Below are 22,467 nucleotides of genomic sequence, written 5' to 3'. Positions count from 1 at the left end.
AAATGGAGCAAGAAAGTTTCTTTCTCATGCAATATTTTTACTGCAAATAAACATCTTTTAAAAGCAGGTGAAACAGTTGCCTATCAAGTTGTTTTACATTCAAACCTCTTTCACAAGGGACACATTGGCAGGCACCTCCTCTTCTACTACAAGTCACTAGAGTAATGCATTGTTCTACATGTATTAAATGAGTGATAATACTTGAACAGCTATGATGGACTTCTTTTTCATGTATTAACATGAAAACATGGTTTGTACATATTAACATAAACATTGCAGCCTTTACTAATACAACTCCAGTTAGGTGGAAAATGTTATGCTGTCTTTGTAATTATGTCCTGTCTTGGATAGCTGAAAAACACAGTGATATCCAGTCATGCTGAGGTCTCCTTTTACTTATAAAAATTCAAAGAACAAAAATATATTTTACAGCAAATTTATACTTACAAATGCTGGATATCATCTCTTTTTGTTTAAGAAATTATATTCTGGAGTAAGCAATTTTTAAAGCTAGCATGCTATCTACTTTAGTATCACTTACCTGTGATTCTTTTACATTTTCAACAGTGAAGTTGAACCAAACTCGAAAGCGTGGGTTACAAGTATCTGGTCTAATGAACAGGTCATACTCGAACTCTGTGATGTGGTCCACCCGTCCAAGGTTACCTACCAAGAACATATGAAAAAGAATGAATATTAATAAATGACTGGAACTACACTGAGAAAAAATGTAAAACCTTCTGCCTCTGTTGATTAAAACATACTAGTATAATAACCCTTGTAACAGTTCAGAATTATTATTAAAAGACTTTATCATAGTCACAAAATAAAACACATACCAGTGAGCTACATGCATATTAATACACCAAAAAGAAGATGATTTGGATTTTTATTATTTGATCAAATTGACTTTTTGTCTTCACTTATCTGAGTATTCTAGTTAAGTGTCCTAACATACTTTTATTTCCCTTTCCTCCCCCTACCCTCTACTCTGCACCTCTTTTAGCCCCCACCTGTATGGATTTCTTTCTTTCCATTTGCTGCTCATGTTCAAGCACCTCTAAAATGAAAGAATTCCAGATTTGCACCTCTGGCTGGTGCTCTGAGCATCCCCCTCTCCCCATAGATGGGCCAGCCTTCACTTTCTTTGTGGTTCCAAAGCTACCTTAATACTTCGTTATCTGCAGCCACTATCACCTGCTTCCAAAGACACAGAGGCTGCAAGATTTTGATTCAGCTTTTTCCTGGTGAATTTTATGGAATAATATTTTTAAATATAGTCAGAGCTACATTGTCCCCTATGGCATTATTTAGCAAGCAACCACCCTGGCTACAGAAATGAAGTTCAGCACTCGGAAAACCTGCTAAGTGCTTTTAAATTGTTAAATTGGCATTTTTCCTTTGAAGTCTGCCAAGTCTTTTAAAGACATGGGTTTGACTGTCCATTTCATTTCTACACTACAAAAATGAGACTTCACATTTTCCTGACCCAATCCAAAACCCATCTCACCAGGTCTTGTCAAGACAGGGCCATGCTTTAGCTCACATGCTATATTATACCTGTCGAAAAAAAATAGCACTGAAAAACCAGGTTTATGGTTTCAGATAGATTTTGAGGGTTATATATATATTTGGGGGTTAGATAGGTACTTTTTGGTTCAAATAATTATTTATAGTGTTATCTGAGCTACTTGAGCTCAGCAAGTCCACTTCAGTCAATGTGACTGGTCATTGGTAACAGGCTATTAGTATGATCACAAGTCTCAAAAGCAGCAAGAAAACCTCATTTTCAACCCTGTTCACCAATATATTTGAAGGATTTCTTCCTTATCCTAAATTGTTTCTGGATTTACTAATTGAACATTTTTAATCTTCCTCATTTTTAATGTTATCCTGTACTTTCCTACCCACATTCTTCTTCTGAGAAAATTCTCTTGCCTAATTCCCTCTGCAGAAAACCTCTTCATGCTAACAATCTGTTCCTAAACGCTTGCCTGAAGGAGACATTTGCCATTTGAAATATTTGGGGAGGGGGGAGAGGGAGGAAACAACAAAAAAAGAAAACAAAAAAGCAATATTTAACAGCTAGAATACCTCTGCCAAACATAAATCTTGTCATTTGCTACATCAGGTGTCCGTGCCTGGGTGCTGGCAGTGGGAGCCGCAGGGCTGAGCTCTGAGGTAACCGGCTGCAGCCGGTTGGAGCCGGCACCACAACTGCCCCACCACAGGGCACAGCCGAGCCCCTCAGCAAACATGGTGGCACCTCATTGGTAATGTATTTAAGGAAGGGTAAAACCACCACATAGGCAAAGGAGTGAGGGAGTCTGAGGAGAACCAGGGTTTGGAAGGGGGGAAAGGGATCCTGTGGGAAGAGGCGGGAGCAGGTGGATATTTCCCAAAGGACCAGTATCTTGTGGAGGACTTAGTCTGGAGCAGGGTCTCCTGACAGGATCTGCAGTCCCCATGGGAAGAGCCCAGGATGGAGCAAGGGAACAGTGTGAGGAGGGAGGTATGGCAGAGAGGAATGATTACAGACTGACCACAGCCCCTCATCCCCCTGCACTGCTTCTGCTTGCTGCAGGGGGAGTGGAGTTGATCCTGGGATGAGGGAATGCTGGGGGGAAGGTGTTGTTTTAGTTCTCCTTTGTTTCTTACTATCCAAACCTATTTTAACTGGAAATAAATCAGTTTTCCCTCAGTCAGGTCTGTTTTGCCTGTGATGGCAATTGGTGAGACTTCTTCCTGTGTTTATCTCAACCCATGAGCTTTTTCATCTTGCTTTCACCCTCATCCTTGAGATGTTGAGGAGGGCAAGTGGCAGAGAGGCTGGGTGGGCACCCAGCAGCCAGCCATGGTCATCACAGGCTTCAGGTTAAGTCCCTTACACACCTAAGTGCACTTCCTGCCACAGGGGTCAAACCACCACCATCATTCACACCAACATAGCTTAATTGCTATTATAGCTATTATTGCTATTATAGCTACTATTTCCTACATATTATTTGCAAAGTAAGTAAGAATGTAAAATCAAGCTATTGCATTCTAATACCTTTAATTAAATTACTTCTTTTTACTGTATTTTTTATTAAATATCACGCATATATGACATTGTTAGGAAAACAAAATTCCCCATTTATTTCAGAATTCAGGCCCAAGTTGTTCAACCCCACAGGCTGCATTACAGTTGCCTCACAGGTCTGAGCTCTCTCTGGACAAAGCTTAGTGTGTGGACACACCAAGTCACTGCAGCCTGAGTTGTACATGTGGTTCTGGTGGATCCTCTAAGATTAAGGCAGCAGCCTGGATGAACACAAACTGTGGACTAGGTCCAGCATGTAAACTACTAGGTATACATGCCTCCCAGTGATCCCAGCAATTTCAGATATGGATTATCTACAGACAGACCAGAGTGCAGATTTTGATTGAATTTCTCCCAAAGAAGGACACAGAAGCAATTAAATTTATATTTTAAGTTCACAGATCATTAAAAAGTTTCACTGCAAGGCATAGGATGCTAAAAGATTATTGTGTAAATAAAGACAGGGCAAAATGAGAGCTTGATTTCTGACCTATTGCCTATTTCAGCTTGTTTTTCAGCATCAAACTGATCTGAACTGTATGGGGACAGATGGCCCACTCAGAACTACCTTACGGAGTCATAGTACCCCTAAACTAGCTAGCTACTGGAGAGTTGTACCGATGCCAGTGAAATCACGGATGGCAAAGGGCTGTTATGCTAGAACCCCTCCAAGCCAGTCTGCTCTGTAAATGTGATATAATTTCCTCAAAGCCAGCAGAATCTTTAACAATTTAATCATTGTGTGCACTACTCCCTGGGACTCCCAACACTGTTTTCTATCTTCATCTGTAATATTTGATTTGAATACTCAGCCCCCTTTCAGTGCAGCATTATCTCCTTTGGTGAATCGAATCTCACTTTACTACTTTTTGCCTACAGAGCAGCCTGTTACTAGGCTCCTTCATGGTACACGTCAGCTGCCATAGTCACCTGCAGCCATTTGCAGTTCAGTATCATTTGTATGTTTCATTGGCACATTATTTCTTCTCTGTCTCTAGCTGCTGAATAGGCTGGATCAAACACTAATGCCTTTGGTAACCAATTCAACAAGTTCCTGGTGCACAATAGACTATTGTTTGTAATATCAGAGCCTTTGCTCACAATCTGTCAGCCTAGTTTCAACCCACATAGCAATGTCATTAAACAAGACAGAAGTTTTGGTACAAAGAAGCGTAGAAGTGTAAGAATAAAACACTTCCTCGCTGTAAGAGCTGCTTTGTAGCAAACTGATAATGCCACTGAAAAGCATTTTTTGGTGTCCAAGATAAAATAATAAACATCCCAACCTTAATCTCATAAGCAAAGCTAACAATTTTACATACTGCCTTCAAACTGCTGTAATCATGGGAAATAGCTTTATTCTAATTGTGAGAATTATATTCCAATATGACAAGTTACACAGTGAAGTGCATTAGAAACTACAAAACCGGAGTTAAACCATTGTTTATGCTATAGCCGTTACACCATTTTAACATTTTAACACTGAAAATAAACATTTTATTTTCTAAATGGCTTTTATTTTTAATAGCTCTATAAGATTCCTTCTGATTTCTCTTTTCTTTTTGTTAAATGTATGGCAAGAGAGAAGACTGTAATGAATGGTTAGACAGTAAGTTTCTCCTGTGTTACAGGAATCTCTATAATTACACAATACAAACCCTCTGCTCTGCAGTACTTGAGGTGGACAGTTCCTGTGCTGAAATGATATTAAATTTAAGAGAAAGCCAGATAGCACCAGGTTTGTGTAATGAAACTATCAATAGTTTTCAGTCTCGATATAACTACTGTGAAACACTTCCGTGCACAGCTTTTATTCTGTGTACATTGCTAGTCTAGTAACTTGTGATATCAGTAAGTCTGTTCATCACCACATTGCTTAAGTATGCTCTTTAAAAATCAAAGGAAAAAGTCTCACACTACTAAAACATAATCTTTGCTTTGCTTTACTTTGGGTTCATGCCTGCACAAAATCCTCACCACTCCATTCAACAAATACAGAAGTTGTATCTACCAGATAATACAACATTTTTTACAGCACCCTCACTCCATAATTTGTGATTAGCTTTATATTTGGGGATTAATCTTATACAACATAAGATATTAAGAATGTTGTTTAAGGTGCATGTAAAGTTAATGAACTGGTTGAGTAATGTGATCTGCAAGGGAAAAAAGCCGAAAATAATCGGTGAGATCTGAGCTTATTGACATTCTAAGACAATTCTTGCTTACTTATATATATATGTATGCATGTATTTTAAAGTTTGGGTGCACATCTGGTTGTCCAGTGGCTTTCTGACTATATTCTAAAGTAAAATAAGCATTTTATTAGTATAGCTAGGACTTCACAAAATATTATGGACTTTTTCTCCTATGCACTCTAAAGTTAGTTACAGGAGTTTACGTTTTTTCCTATTATTATTTTACTTTACAGAAATATAGGCACAGATCTTTTTTAACTGATGGAAGATGTGAACAAATCAAATTCCCAAGTGTCTATAAACTGACTTCCAATTAGCCTTGGGGTCTTAAGACATGCTCCATTTTCAGTCACAGTTCTGTTCAATACTCTTGGCAACTGAGAAAAGAGAGACATACTTTTCTTTAATCATTCAAGCTGAAATTCTTGATTGTATTCGCTGAAATTGCTTTATAGAGTAATGTTTAGTACAACACACTCAAAATTGGAGAGCAAAAAGGGTCAATAGCACGTTTCAAGTTTCTTTAAAAGTCCGCAAAAAGCCCAGTGTTACTATTTTATTAATCATGCAACATACACTTAGTCCTCATAAAATATTAATGTATATTGCTTCCTGCATCAATAAAAAGTGTACTTTGCACAAAGAAAGAAAACCTGCTTAAGAAAATGCTGGGTAAACTTACTAAGCATTCTAACAATTATCATAAAAACACTAGAAAAGAAAATATAGATATGTTAAGCAATCCTAAAATCTTCTTAAACCACACATTGTGCTTTCCTACAGAGAATTTTAAGATGAAAAATAGACCTTGAGGGTCTTAGACAAGCCTCAGGCAATATAAAGAAAAAGGTCAAACACTCTGCTAAAAAGGACCGTTATCTTCAGAACAACAACTTATCAGCCAGCTTGCAGCCCTGCTTATTTACAGTTATTGGTCCCAGAGGAAGTGCACTTCAGTGCAGGGCGCGATTACTTTGTAATGAGTTTGCCAGAAATGGTAAAGGAAACTAATTTGTAACAATGTGCTGTTCGCTGCACATGAACTTTCTCAGACACTTTTTTTTGTCCACCAATGAATAACTAACTTCAGCCTCCCTAATAAGCAGTGAAAACAGAAGTGCACTAAAACCAACTGAGTCGCAAGCATAAATGTGCTGAAATATCAGTGATTATCCCTCTCAGCTGTCCATTACAGTACTCATGATGACCACCAATTCCCCTGTGGTGGATATATAGAATGCAGGTTTCAGGGGGTGGATTTGCACATGAAAATTAACACCATTTGGAAGAAAATAGCCTGCACCTGTCACAGATTAGCAACAAAAGGTCAAATGCCTCCTTTTACACCTAGAGCACTTGCATATTGTATGCCTTGCTTATAGGAGCCTAATTCTAGTTTCTTAATTCAGAAAAGTGAGCACCATGGTGAACTGAGGAGAAAAAAAGAATTAAATCTTGGCTAAAAGCTATCAATAAATCTATTGATCAAGATACATATGAATGGAAGTAGCAGGGGCAATCTCTGTCTCTAAAAAAGGTAGTTTTTCAAAGGAGAATTACACAAAGTGCTCTTCTGTTTTTGTCAATATGCTGCCAGGTTTTGAAATGCTATTTTTCATCCACACAATAAAAATCTTGACAAGAAAGCAATAGAAAATCACTAATATACTTGCAGCTGCATTTCAATCTATACAAATTCTTTAAACAAAAACAACCATGGAACAGACTGGAATATACATCATTTTCACCAGTTGAAGCTGGGATCAAGTTTAAGATAGCCAAACAGTACTAATCTATATTTTCATGCAACTCTGTACTTCACAAAATAAGATTAAATGCAGAATATGGAATACCCTCTATGGAATTCATCCTTAAAGATCATAAAACACACTGAGATGATAATGCAAAGAAATTCTATTGATACATTTTAAATGGAACAGGAACTACAGAGACTGAGATCTGTAAAAACTTCTCTTGAGTGAAAGATTAGATATCTTCTGTAAGGAGTGCACTGAAGAATATCAGTTGTAAATTCCCGCTGGCTTTATGGTCTTTGTCTGTGAAGAGAGTTCAATGAGAAGTCCTAAACAACTTCTAAATAGCAGTTGATTTTTAAATAAGAAAAAAGCCCCTAATGAAATAGTGATGATCTCTGACAACCTGTGACTGGCTTTTCATCTTCTTCTGGGCTCCTGCCCAAAGCATATGCCAAAGCAAAATTCTCAAAACTGCAAAGCACATGATTTGATTAAAAAGACAGTACCATAAAAACCACACATACAACACCCTGCAAATTACAGTCTATTTCAAACTGTTAAAATTGCATATATTAATCTCTGTAATAAAAGAAATATCCATTCTGCTACAGTTAAATCAGTGTTTTGGATAAAAACCTCAGTACTATTCAACAATGTAATATTCTTTTAAGAACCTGATGCTTCACTTAAAACAATAGCAACAGTCATGACTCAGCTTTCAGTCAAAATCAAAATCGCCTTTGAAATATGTTCGACTATCAAACAGGAAAAGCATTTCAAAAGTACATTGCTCGAGAAGCTGGATGCTTCACCTTTATTTGTAGTCTTTTTTCCATACTCCCTCCTCAATTAAACAAGTTGAAATTGTTGACTTTCCATCACGGTTTAAATTTTTATCAATAGTGACATCCAAAGGACAGTACATCAGTGGCTTTTGTGAAAAAGATAGTACAAGAACAATGACTACCTTAGCTCCTACCAGCAATTGGTAAGAGGCCAGCTCCCATCACTGGGGAGGGCAACTGAGCTGTATGTATTACTGCATAACTTACAGAGGCTGAGTGATTCTGATTGAGCTTTTGTTGCAATTAGACAATGTGAATTGTGACTGACAGCACATGAAAATTGTAGCTTTTACATTTTTCTTGTTTATCTATGAATATAGCATTAAAATTAATTGTATTGATCTTTTGGGAATGTAAGAGTTCTGGGTCTCCATTTGTTTGTTTCACCACCCAATGATTCAGCAATAATACGGAGAAGAGTAGCAAATCTGAAACTTACAGACATTCTTATCCTTTCTAACTATACTATTAGAGTAACAATATTGATTTTAATGGTGTTGCCCCTAATTCATAACAATGGGAGCACAATCTGATTTTTGACACCTTTTTCAGCATCACAGTCTGACTTCCACTCTTTCCAGTATTTTTCCTGACAAGCAATATAAGTAAAGTGGACTAGACCCATCTCCTGAGGGCATTCTGCCCATAAAATCAGGGATCACAGTTATTCTTTCTCAGAGATCCCAGACAAGTGCAATGAATAAATCTGCAATTCCTTTGTATTGAGTTAAATTGCAGAAATATTAAAGAACAGCGTGGCCTAGACTGAAGAACTCACAGGAGTTTTATAAATTAAAACTTTTGTCTCTATTAGACTAGGTGGCAGAATTTATCACCCACAGCAGCTAATCTGAATCATTAGATTAACAGAAAGCTGTGGGACTATCCTCTGAAGAAAGCAAAGAAAGTACAAGTTCTGTCTTCCACACAGAAAATTAAGGGACTTTGAAACCACTAAGAAGGAAGGACTGGTTGAAAAAGGAAAGAGGCACAAACTACCTTAAACTTATCAGTTAAATAGAAAAGACAAGAACATTGGAGGGAAAAATCCTGTGATTTATTTTATTTTATTAAAAACAGCTACAAAAGGATTCTCGTATTTTAGTAGTCTGGAGAGTGACACCCATGGATAGTTTTAAGATTTCTTCCTTTCAGAAAAAGTACTTTTCCTGGTCACTGCTGTTAGAGTGATATCTGAGCGAGGGGCAAATGGGAATACAGGGATTAAAATTTATTCAGCAGTATTTTTAAGGCTCCTCCTGCAATGAGGATGCTATTATAGATTTCACAACATAAGCAATTTTAAACTTCTATTGTGTTAATTCCAAAAGCCACCTACTTACATCACTTGCAACTTTCCACTAAAGATAATCCTGATGAGTAAATATCATTTAGAAAGACAACACCAGCAACTTGAACTGAAATATTTTCTGTGGTTTTATGTTCATTAAAAGGAGCAGTATTAATGGTGAACCAAGTTTGGAGCACAATGGAAAACAGCAGCAAGCAATCCTAAAGATTTAGTGATCATCATTGCTCAAAAACCACCACGAGCAAAACATCAAAATAAACAAGCAGCAGATATTCCAATATACCACAAATATAATTGTGCAAAAAGCAGGCTTACATATGTATAAAGAAATTATATAAGAAAATCATAATGGACGAATTCAATAGTTTTCATCAGAAGAGACTGGTATTTAAGCACTTGCAGCTTTATTTCAAAACTGCCCTTAATAAATACTGATGCTTTCAGTTAAAGGACCCAAAAACTGGAGCTGTAAGGAATAAAATGTCAGTGCTTGCTGTGTATGGAAATTGTAAACGATGGATAAAATGGAGTCAGTCTCTTGACTCCTCCTGCATCTGTGAGATTCTTATGAACTACAAAAATATCAGCTGCACCCAAGACTGCAGGACAAATTCTCCAAAAAGAAATCACAAAATCATGTCAATACATGAAAGAAAGTGGCAGCAGTAAAGTAGCAATGCATCAACTTAGATTGTAGGAAGTGTCAAGAATGCTTAAAAATCAAAGGCCCGGGCCCTAAGATCGCCATTGCACATCCTCTACACCAAAACCACCAAATCCCCAGAAAAACCAGCAGACTACAGATTTCTCTGCTCCCTCTTCAATTCCCCAAAGGCCTCCCATGACAGATGGGCAGTTATTTACCCATGGCAATGAACCTTTGTTAAAGGAAAATCAGAATACAAAATGGTTTTACATTAGTGTCATGAAACTCAGCTTTCTTTAACAAACTATATGCTATCAAAATGGATATCTCACGACTGTGTATGTATCATATCTTTCAAAGCAAAGCTCTTAAAGGAAAAGCATTTGGGTAAATTTCTGTTTGGAAGTCACTTAGCATATAATGGGTGCTATCCTAAATAAATAATTAATCAGTTAATAAATAAATTATAACAACGTCTGCAGCCTTAGCCATGGAAGCAACCACCAAGGCACGCAGGGAATATGAACTACAGTACCACAGTGGGATGTACCATTATTGGTGTGCAGCAGGGAGAAGCATATCACTAAATAAGCACCGTGTCAGGTCCTGATGTTCAATGTACAGCACTGAAATCTATTGCTACCTATAGCCTCTAATATAAGACATTCTCATATTTGCCTGTTACTTAGACATCATAGTTGTGCAAGCAACACACTGCAAATGGTTAAAAATGTTAAAAGATGCATATTTTTTATTAAGTACATTACGGTAGCCCTACTTATGTACTGCTTCCTACTCAATATAGCCAACATTTTGCAAAGACCCTAAGAATTCTTATAATGCAAAAGGCAAAACAGTTATTTCATCCTACAAGTGAGGATATTGCAGTTGATTTATTCCTGTACAGTAATGCTGTAATTCTGCATTTGGCCTAGTTTGGTGTCTCATACACAGAATCACCATTTTTTCCAGGGGAGTCCTTCCACAGTATAACTACAAACTGCCAGTTGAGGAAAATGAATTGATCTCACAGTATCACAGTATCACAGTATCACAGTAGGTTAGAGATTGGAAGGGACCTCAAAAGATCATCTAGTCCAATCCCCCTGCCGGAGCAGGAACACCTAGATAAGGTTACACAGGAACGTGTCCAGGCGGGTCTTGAATGTCTCCAAAGAAGGAGATTCCACAACCTCCCTGGGCAGCCTGTTCCAGTGTTCCGTCACCCTCACTGAGAAGAAGTTTCTTCTCAGGTTTAAGTGGAACCTCTTGTGCTCCAATTTGTATCCATTACCCCTTGTCCTTTCATTGTTTGCCACTGAGAAGAGCCTGGCTCCATCCTCGTGACACTCCCCCTTTATATATTTATATACACTAATAAGGTCACCCCTCAATCTCCTCTTCTCCAAACTGTAGAGACCCAGCTCCCTCAGTCTTTCCTCATAAGGGAGATGCTCCACTCCCTTAATCATCTTAGTTGCCCTGCGCTGGACTCTCTCCAGCAGGTCCCTGTCCTTTTTAAACTGAGGGCCCCAGAACTGGACACAATATTCCAGATGAGGTCTCACCAGGGCAGAGTAGAGGGGAAGGAGGACCTCTCTCGACCTACTAACCACCCCCCTTCTAATACACCCCAGGATGCCATTGGCCTTCTTGGCCACAAGGGCACAGTGTCGGCTCATGGTCACCCTGTCGTCCACCAGGACCCCCAGGTCCCTCTCCCCTACACTGCTCTCTAACAGGTCGTTCCCCAGCCTATACTGGAACCTGGGGTTGTTCCTGCCCAGATGCAGGACTCTACACTTTCCCTTGTTATATTTCATCAAGTTATTCCCCGCCCAGCTCTCCAGCCTGTCCAGGTCCCTCTGGATGGCAGCACAGCCTTCTGGCGTGTCGGCCACCCCTCCCAGCTTAGTGTCATCAGCAAACTTGCTGATAGTACACTCAATTCCCTCATCTAAACCGTTGATGAATATATTAAATAATACTGGTCCCAGTACCGACCCTTGAGGCACTCCACTAGATACAGGCCTCCAACTAGACTCCGCCCCATAGACTACAACTCTCTGGCTTCTCTCCTTCAGCCAGTTCACAGTCCACCTCACTACCCGATCATCCAGACCACACTTCCTCAATTTAGCCGCAAGGATGCTGTGGGAGACCGTGTCAAACGCTTTGCTGAAGTCGAGGTAGACCACATCCACCGCTCTACCATCATCCATCCACCGCGTTATTTCCTCATAAAAGGCTAAAAGATTGGTCAAGCACGACTTCCCCTTGGTGAAGCCATGTTGACTGCCCCTCATAACCCTCTTATCCTTGATATGCCTTAAGATGGCACCAAGGATAAGGTGTTCCATCACTTTCCCAGGAACGGAGGTGAGGCTAACCGGTCTAACAATTATCTCAATCAGTCTGGAGGCCTATAGCTAAAGTATATTCTCAAGGACCTCTCCAAAGTCATCAGAGCTGTAAACAAATTTGCTTTTTTTTTATTAAAGAGTAATAATGGAAAGGTTCCAGGTATTGTCTTATAAAAGCATCTTGCATTTTGAGATGGGTCCTGAATAAGAACCTTCTTTAACTAATAAATTACTGATTTTAGAACTAAAACTTTGCTTATGTAGCTTATACAAGAATTTCCTTGAATGATGGTACTGTAAAGATAGACTTTCAGTACACGAAATGGATCTGAATAATATCTGTCCTATGTACAGCTTTTGCACAAGAAGCAGTCTTATTTTAGTTTATTATGAAACTGAATTTGCTTATCTATGCCATTATCAATCTAGTCACAAAAACAGTTTGGGGGCTAGAAATGTTATTCTCATTCAATACATTAATCCCATTATTTCATTGCCTTGAAGTGAAATCTTATAATATAATCTCCATGATAAAATTTACAGATAGACTTTCATGAAGCCTGGGTACATTTTTAGCCATTTCATCACATTAGACTTATAGACAACTTCCCTGTTCACCTACTCTTCTGCTGCAGTCCCTAGTTTGATGTGCTTTTGTAGAGCAATGCAATTTCCATGCTTTTCTCTTTATTACACAGCGGTTTGATCCTTCTGTAGGTAATGAAATTTCTTCCTGTATTTTCACTTTTATAACTCCATGACTCCTGTGCCTTTTTATTTTCCCTTCTTTTAGTCACCTGCCTGTTCTGGAAGCCTTCCTTGACTTCCAGTCCTACCAACAATTATGAAATATCAATGCTGTTTACATCCTAGCTTTACTCCACCGTACTATATATAATTCCGTAATACCAAGGAACAACATTACATTGGTTTGTTTTTATAGTAGTAATAGAATTTAAAGCAGGCCTCTTAACTGTACCCAGATAAATGCAACATAAAACTACTTACCCTCATTTATACTTGTTTAGCTAAAGCTTAAATTAGACCTTAAAAAACTATCTGGTTGGTGTTATTTTTTCAATCAGAAGTGATAATTTAAATATTGACATTTTAGATGGCACCAACATGTGTTTGTCTTCTGCTATGGTTAGAATATTTTATTATATCTGAATGCCTGTCTTAATTTTGTTGGGTCTTTCTTTTATTTTTTTCATTTTGACAAATCCAGAAGCGTTTCCTTTTATTTCAAAGTATTTCTATGTTTGTAGTAAATTAAACATTAATCTTTCTCCGCAAATGTCAAGTGATATTTAAATGTTTTTCTGGCAGATAAATGATTATTAATATTAATGCAATAAAATCACAGCTCTTTGTCCTTTCTTTGATATTTAAGAAAAAATTAAGAATGTCAAAACAGCTCTGCAAAAAGAGAATTCATTGGTCTACCATCCACTCTTCATTAGTCTGAGAGGTAAAAAATTACTGATCTTGTGAGACAATGTGTTTATAGAATCAGAAAGGGTTGAAAATGAATTACTCTATCAGTGGTAGAGTGTGTATCACTTCAGTGTGAAAATGCCTTGTTAAAGTTCAGTTTAATTTAAAGCCCCCTTTTGTCATTCCAAAAGCTTTAGCACAATGAAAGAATCTTTGTCACTTTCATAATTAGCCCCTCTTGCACTAAATGAGAATAAAATCTGATCAGAAGTCCATACAGGCAAGGTCATAAATCAAACAGAAAAGCTCCACAAACAGTCCTGTAAGATGTCCAAAGGCACATACAGCTTGGAATTAGAGCACTGTAGTCAGGATCCACTCCCAGAAACACATCACAAAAAGCCCCAATAATATCTGTTTGACAGGCTAAATTTATCTCCATATTCTCTAGTCCTATAAACACATTTTGCTGTTTAGATACAAAGGCAATTTCAGCACCAAGGACAATTCAGGAAAGCAAACAGCTGTTAAAGTGCTGCTGTTACTGTTTGCCAACCAAAGTCAAATTAATTTAACTTAATGCTCTCACTTCAAACTGTGGCAGGAAAAAAGGAAAAGAAAAAAAAAAGGAAAAAAAATAGGGGGGGAAAAAGCCATATATGATAATTTTCATAAAGCAAGAACAAAAATTGTATTAACAGATAAAACTCCTTAGGAAACCAAGTTTAATGTTATAGGCGTGAGTGTGCAGCCCACCTCAAATGTTAACTGGATTTTACTCGACTTATTTTCATTTTCAGATGAAAGTAAAAAGGCATTTTGAAAGATGTAATAAAATCCTCAGCCTTGGACAGTTATGGAAAGAGAGACAGCACATCACTCTCTATTCAGGGATCATCTGACTACCAACAGGAATCCAAGCCATCAACATATTATTTTACTCCTCATGTTAACAGAGAGTGAGGATTTCATCTATAAAAGATGCCTAAAACATGAGGAGAGTGAAGGGCAAGGAGAGAGCAAGGTAGGAATTTGAGGGGAAGACTTTTATGACGAGGCAGTCTGCGATGAAAATACATTTTCTAGAACATGTATATTTTACAATTCACTGTATTAACATTAAAAACTAATTTTAAATATTAATCAGTTGAGAGCTATTTTTAAAATAGCTACATCTATACAAACAGCAATTTTCATGAAAGCACACATTTATCCATAAAGTATACATATATGTGTAGACACTGGATATACTTCCATGTTCAAACACACTCCAATGTACATTAAAAATGTGCAACGTTCCTTTCTGAGCCTTTGTTTTCTATCAATATCCTCACTGCAGAACCAACCTATTAAAGTCATGTCTCCAGCCATGTAAACACCAAACTACTTTCAAAGTAATGGCTTGGCTGGAGTGGTTGGTTACATGTCTGTCATATTTTCTCAGAATTTCAGGGTACATTAATTACACAATGATCACAAGTAATTTGATTCCACATATTGAGGAGACATGAAAATTGGTCTGCTAAGCAACAGACTGAAAAGCATTACTGTGACAAAAAGAGAGAAAAGCATTTTCTCCATCCTTATACACTCTTACACTTCAGTTCATTAACAGTAAACTTCTCAAGTTGGTTAAAAGGTAGGGAGAACGCAAGTGATCGTCCTCTTGGATATGGCCATCTGTGCTTGGGTCACAAAAGAAATGTAATTTGCCTTGCCGATAAGACATACAGGTGTCTGAAAAGTGTGAACTGCAAACCACTGTATAAGCAAACCAAACCTGGGAACTGTGAGGAGAGTGCGCAGGTGATTAAAGAAAGAAAAGAGATTTAAGATGGATGGGATGAGAATCTGAGACAGAGATAATATTAAAATGCCTACATCTTTTCCTTGTGAGAATTCCAAAAAGCCAGTAAGGCTTTTAAACAAAAACAATGGGCATTGCTGTATAAGAAACTAGATTAATTGGCTTTTAAATAAAGAAACCTCAAAATCATTAAATTAGAAGGAATAAAAAAACAGATCTCCCTGCCCACTGTGTATCTGTGAGCAGACCTCTTCCTACAACTGCCTTTAGTTTTCTACTCAGTGAAACTGCCAGAATTGCAACAAATTCTAGACAATCCTTCCCTGGATTTCCAAGAAAATACTGTCACCTCCATGGCCAACCCTGTCTCTGTTCCTTGTATTTCTCAAGTTTCGCAGTCTCCAGGTGTCTCAGCTTCCCTGCCAGCTTCACCCTCATGTACACACGTCACTCTGTGCTTTGGAGCAGTCTCAGAAGCTCCCAATGGAGGGCAAAATCTCCCTTCAGATCATTCCACTTTGCTTTGTCATTTCTCTTTTGACAGAGCAAAAGTGAGACAAATAACATCTCTTTCAGTGGGTTTAAACAGAAAACTTCATCAAATCAACACTTTCAAAGACACTTCCAAAGCTCCTCTCTGATTCTCACATATTGTGTTTCCATGTGGGGACAATTCAAGTGTTACACAGTCAATCAAATAACTCATAATGTAGACCCTTCTCAGCATGCCCTTAGTATTCAGCTCCTTCACACCTCCTCATCAAACAGAGAGGATACCAAAGGAAAGCCTTTGTAACCAAGGAGTTCAGATCTTCCCTTTTCCTCATGCCAACAAAATCTCATACCTTCTCTTTTACTTATGCTGTTACTTTTCACCTTTATCTTTGACACACAAAACACAAAGGAAACAATGATTTTGAAAGCCCTATGAAATATGACTATGGTTTTAAGTCTCATTTCTTCTTAATCAAATTCTTAACCAAATGCTGCCACTACAGTGGAAAAAATAACCAGCACCTCTGCCAATAAGCAATGCAGCCAATGTCGTCCAACTGTCAAACTGGGAATTATTACAACATCTTGAAGAAACAGCTCTATAAAGATTGCAACTCCATGAAATTGCAGCTATATTAGCCAGCAATTAATATCAGCCAGAGAACCCAGAGGGATGCAGAAGGGTATAAGACATGGAGACGGGACTACATCTACGAAATAGGGGCAAGCAAGCTCCTTCTATCTAGGCTAATTAGAAAGCAAGAGTGTCTGCAAGACAAAGTGTGGCCTCACAATTCAAAGGCATGGTCTCAGCTTCTCGTTCTGACTCTGCATCACACTGCAGGTCTGATTGCCACCCATCTGTTAAGAAAGACAGGTAGCACTTGGTCTTACAGATCGCAGCTTGTGCCTCCTGAGGAGGCACATAATCTCAACCCTGCTGCACGTCTTCAGCTGAGATGCATTGATCTTTGTAATGTTTATTCTCCATTAAGAAAGAAATCTTCAGACGAGCAGACCAATTATTCTCATATTACTCATGTCTATATATAGGCTGAAGTGCAGGGTATAGCCAGAGGCATATGTGAGTCAATAAGCTATTTGCAAAATCTTGGATGGTGAGCTAAGTGGGAGGTTTGGACTATATAAAGGCATGGTCTGCAGAGATGCTCCTGTATTCATAGACAAAGTCAATCACATCACATCCTGCCTTTTTCTGCTTTTCTAGTAATTCTTTCATACCCAGAAGTTTCTAGCCTATTAAGATGCCCAGTTAAACTTGACTCAAGATTCCAATTAAGTGGATTAAAATTAAAGTTTTCTTTTATTGGCCTGCATCTCTTTTGTATCTAATTTACTACCACGGGTCTGGTTTTGGTAGGACCATATTTTTCCAAAAAGAGCAAAAACAAAATATTAAAAATGTAGATTTTCAAACCAGACAGTTTCTTCTTACAAGTTTTTTCATAAACCCAGAAAACAAAGTAGTATTTTTTAAGCAATTAGTACTTAAATCATGATAGAGTGATTGTTGAGCAGTACTATTGCTTCTTGTGGACATGACTGACCTTGGACAAAATTGACCTTGGTCAATTTTATAGTTCAAATGCTGCTTTTGAGACTTCAAAAGCAGTAATGTACACACACATTTAGGAGTACTATTCCTGTTCAAAATTAGTCTTACTGGATTTCTAAAGAAAGGTTCCACTTTACCTCTGCTTATTTAAGATACGAAGAGGTATCAAACCCTTTCAATTAAAAATAACAAGCCCCACTACTTTTGTTATATACGGTATTGTACTTCTAATAGTACACCCTGTCAGTGAATCCAGAGCAAGGTCATTTTATACCAAAGTCTCATCTTAAAAACAATTATTTGTTCTTATATAAGAAGCCACTGTGGTATTAATATAAGCCCTTAAGCAAAAAATGCATATTAACTGTGAGATAAAAGGGTTAATTAAAATTATTTCTTTAAATACATCCAAGGTTAATTTCAATTTTGAGTTGGAATCTGTATGTGTGCACTTTACAACATATTCATCATGACACACAAAAATCCTTTTCTCTCTTAAAAGCATTAGAAAGATTTATTACATTATAAAACATTGTGCAAGCCGTTGCATAAGAAAACAACTATCAACTTAAGAAGTAAAGAACTATTCATGGTTCCTAATTTTAACAATATTTAGCTCTTAATTTTTTATAATATGTACTTTTATTTATCTACTTGGAAAAAAAGTGGATATTTAATGTATTAGAACAATTTTTAAATGTTACTATAATAATCTAAAACTTTCAAATGAAAGATATCTTCATATAAGTCACTAGATTTAACCAAATTTCAAAACCCAGTCTTCAAAACCAGGAACTTATAAAGTCTTTGTCTTCATTTTCATGTTTTTACCATACTGACAAGAACACATGAACTCTGTGACTGAAAGATGACTTTCTGTCATACTGCTGATGTGCACGGAAGTCAGTAACAGAAGGACGTTTTGCTCTTGAACATCCCAGATTGACAAGAAAAACGGCAGTCCCGACATCTATTCTAAAGGTGCAAATAGTTTACTAGCTAGGAATTGCACATAAAGAGACTTCTAATTCTGAGCAGGTGGGCAGCTTCCTGTTAATTCACTAAGATGGTAGAAGTATTGTAAATATCAGTTTATAAACAAAAATATTTCTTTCACAAATAAGAATATAATAAGGGACATCAGGGAACCTGAAGGATTATCTAAAATCACACACTAAAATAACACTGAGTTGCATTCATCAGCACATACTAAATTTTTTCCTTATTTTCTAGTGCATACTCTTTGGAATTTTGTTTTGTTAATATATACTAGCCTATATTCCCTATCACTATAAAGCCACATAGACAATAAAGACTAAATCACTATTATAAAATAATAGTAACTTTCTGATTTCATCTTTCTTTCTTTCTCATATGAAACAACAAATTAACAGTTATTATTATTAGTTAACAAAGCTTATTACAGTATTCTCAAAGCACACAATATTCCTTATCTCCCCTTCTGGGTTAAATCAGCCATAACTGAATAGGTTGAAAAAGATAATGCTTGTTCTGTCTCCTCCCTTTTTTAGTCTGCTGGTTCATTCTTCTTTACCCTGAGTCAATGGAGATAACCTAACACAACTTTTCCAACAGGATTTAAGTTTTCCTGTACTGCTGAAATAATATCACTCATTGTTATATCCGCAAGAATACATATTATTCCTAATTATCTGTTGAAGCATGGCAGACTCTAAAATACCACCCCAACAAATGAAAGTCCGCCTTATCCACTTTGACTTAGGACGACACATACTTTATTCAGTTTTAAAGAGTAATCAAAGGTGTGGGTTTAAAACCAATTAGTGTACTTCAAAGAAGATAATGTCGAAATGCTTCAAGTGGTGATTCTACTGCATAACATTGAAGATCTTCTGTGAGCCTAAGATTTCTGAACTATGAAATGAAAACAAAAGCACCTTGTAAAGCACAAGGTGATCTGCAGTAAGAGATTATAAGCATAAGCTATTATTAATTAGGCTAACATTCTAAAGAGAAAATAAAATTAGAGGTCTTGGAAGTCATGTATGCATGCACACCATAAGAAGTATCTAGTTGTCATACTGATTGTTACACTACAGACATACTGGACAGACACTTCTAACTGAACTTGATTGCAATCATTCAGAATGTTCTTATTTTCATGTTTTCTAATCCGTTCTCTCTCTTCCAGCAGTCACTCTTACTGACCTCTGGCTCACTGAAAACCAGAACATTTTCCCAAATGCCACATAATTATTAATTCATAGGAAGTTTCACAAGCATATGATCTGACCCACAGACAACAGAAATTGTTGTTTTGCAAAGATTTTTCCATTGATTTTGGCCCTGGACCATGCATTGAAGATTTGGCATCTGGAACAGATCCCCTTGCTTGAGAAAAGATTTAAAATGCACAGCTGAAGTTTCTGGTAAGAAGTGTTTCCTGTCCAAAAGTACATGCAAACTGATTAAAGACAAGTAATCACTAGACATTAACAGTTCCAGATCCCAGTTCCTTGAAATAAATAAGGAAAATAATTAAAACAGAAGAGACATAATTTGGAAAGACTGCTGTAAGAAAATCTTTCAAGTTAAAAAAAAAATGATATTTGCAGAGGAAAACCACGTGATAATGGGAAACCATGACTGAAATAAAAGGGACAAAAATGTTTACTGATGAAATTGCAAATGCAAATTTGAGGGAAGGAAATAAATGAATCACTACATCCAAAAGGATAAAGAAGAGCACACAGATGGGAATAATGAAAAACAAAACAAATGCTAATGGAAGGCCGATAACATAGAGCCCTAGAGATAACAGGGTTTAATTTGGTATAGCATTCAATGTACAGGCTCAAGAAGTGGGGCTCAACATTCTCTCAACATACAAAAGAAGATACTTCAGTAATAACATTTACCAAAATGCAGACAGGAAAGAGAAATAACAGGCAGGATAACACTGCGACAATCAAGTAAGAGGATGACAAGTGTTCGGGATAAGTGAGAATGGATTGATCCTGAAGCTACTGAAACAGAAGAGCCACAGGAAATACATGCAGTAATAACCAAAAGTCAAGCTTCAGCTTGCTATCATGTTTTATTTTTCAGAAGAAAGCATACATTAATTATAATATTGCTATTCCTTTCCCTGTTTGGTATACGACATATTTCAGAGGAGCAAGTGCATCATCATATGTCACCTGACCTGGCCCAGACACAAATCTAGCCAGCTCTGGTGTTCTGATAGCAATGTATCGGTAATGGCACAAACCTCAGCAGTGAACTAACTATCCCAGCATCTATCCAGTCTCAAGACATTTGGGGTTGTGCTGACATTGCTATACAGCCTAATTTGACTGTGCCTACACAAATGGCGATCAGCTCACTGCAGGTATATGTCCATTTATATGATCACTAGAGCACTGAAGATATTTCATTATACAATTCACAGTAATATGAAAGATGAATGTAAAGATTATATAAATGAAACAACATAAGCAAATAAAAACTGCAGATAAGAAAGACAAAAAGGAACACAAATGTCAAAAGAATTACTATTCGATCATTTCAAAACCCATTGAACATCATTTTTAAGCTGACCACCAAAATGCTGGAAGGAAAAAAGTATCTAGATGTATTATTTCTTAGCCCTATATATTTTCATATTGCATTCACAAAAAAGGCGTACAAGTTTTTCACATCACATATTTGCCATTCACTTACAATCTTAGCAAAGGCTACTAGAAAGGAACTGTTCAGAATGTAGTACAGTAACAACCATAAACATTCAAAAACGTTTTTAAAATCAGAATAAATTACACTTCTTAGGAACAAAAAGCTATCTTAGAGTTTCAGATGAGAGGAAAATAGATGTGATTCTACCAGAAATTGTTAGAATATAATAATAACCCTTAATATATTGTGGTAATTTACCTTCACATAATGCTACTGCAGTAGATCCTGGAATTCCAGTAGCTGTCTAAAGAACACACAGTGATAATATATGGTTTGTTCCCAGTTTGTTTTCAGCAATACAAACACTAAATCAAAATTAGCATGCTAAAGGCTGAACCAAGAAGGCAATTAGGTTACTAAACAGAATCAATAAATGCAAAATGAAGCTCTGCATGTATCCAAAATAACGTGTTTCCCACCTAATAACCTATATCCAAATTCCTGTTAGGCTGAGCAAAATATTTTACAATATTTTGCCCTAAAATCGGATAGTGTCAATCAGGGAAAAAAAAAATACATTTAGTTTATGCAGAACAACCCCTTCTGAAGTATGTTTTTCAACCAATATTCTCTCAAAAGTACAGATCATTATGCATTTCAGAGTGTTTTGTCTCTTCCTGCATTACAGTGGCAGCTCAAACAAGCAAAGAGCTTCATTTGGCTTGTTAACTTTGGCACAGCAGGCAGTTGAGAATTTTACAACAAATTAGAGAACAACAAGAAGAACAGAATCTATCTGAACTGTACAGTAATTTGGGGGGGGAAGAGGAGGAGTGGTATCACTTCTAAACCAATTTTGAAGGGATCTCTGGAGATTGTTAAGTCCACCCACCCTGCTCAGAACAGGGTCAGCAAGAAGAGGTTGCTTCATACTGTGCCTACTCAGGCTTTGAACACCTTCGTGGATGGTTGTGTTCCTCTCTGGGCAGCCTGCTCCAGTGTCTTCAACTCATTTAAACTAAAATTAAAAAGTAATAAATCAAAAGTATTTTTTTTCTCTACAGATGTGAAGCAAGGAAAAGAAATATTGTTCTCCCAGTTACTACTGCCTAAGCTATGTCCTGAGAAAATGAGCAGCACCACATGTTGCAAGTCACACAGTAACAGAGAAAGCAGCAGCGCACTTCTGTGCACGCAGCCAACATCCCTCTGAGTGCAGGACATGGTACAAATGTCTCAAATATATTTTCTCTGCTTCATCCCCTTTCCTTCTGTTCCCTCATTCTTCACTA

The 22,467-nt window shown here is 37.2% G+C and overlaps 1 protein-coding gene and 1 long non-coding RNA gene across 11 annotated transcripts in view; one reads left to right on the top strand and one right to left on the bottom strand.

Moving 5' to 3' along the window:
- The window catches only part of LOC133207734 (BEN domain-containing protein 5), a 965,731-nt gene that overhangs the window by 912,783 nt on the left and 30,481 nt on the right, over positions 1 to 22,467 (bottom strand). For 8 of the 9 annotated variants that reach the window (XM_061344850.1, XM_061344851.1, XM_061344847.1 and 5 more), the window contains exon 3: positions 542 to 666. In XM_061344850.1, coding sequence (XP_061200834.1) covers positions 542 to 666 — 125 coding nt within the window. Of the gene's footprint in view, positions 1 to 541; positions 667 to 2,094; positions 2,113 to 22,467 lie in introns of those variants that run through there. The other variant, XM_061344852.1, reaches the window with a different exon arrangement.
- On the top strand, positions 3,056 to 22,456 carry LOC133207740 (uncharacterized). 2 transcript variants are annotated; one of them, XR_009724144.1, is made up of 5 exons: positions 3,056 to 3,338; positions 3,962 to 4,691; positions 14,441 to 14,664; positions 19,692 to 19,929; positions 22,240 to 22,456. It is a non-coding gene; the product is annotated as an uncharacterized LOC133207740 (long non-coding RNA). The 2 variants fall into 2 exon arrangements; XR_009724143.1 differs by having other exon boundaries at positions 3,962 to 4,820.

This window comes from Neopsephotus bourkii, unplaced genomic scaffold (assembly GCF_033783945.1).
Source record: "Neopsephotus bourkii isolate Nb327-2 ecotype Australia unplaced genomic scaffold, CSIRO-AGI_Nbou_v1 NB_234, whole genome shotgun sequence".
In the NCBI taxonomy this organism is placed as follows: domain Eukaryota; kingdom Metazoa; phylum Chordata; class Aves; order Psittaciformes; family Psittacidae; genus Neopsephotus; species Neopsephotus bourkii.
Note: the sequence above shows the minus strand (reverse complement) of the source record. Positions and strands in the feature narration are given on the sequence as shown.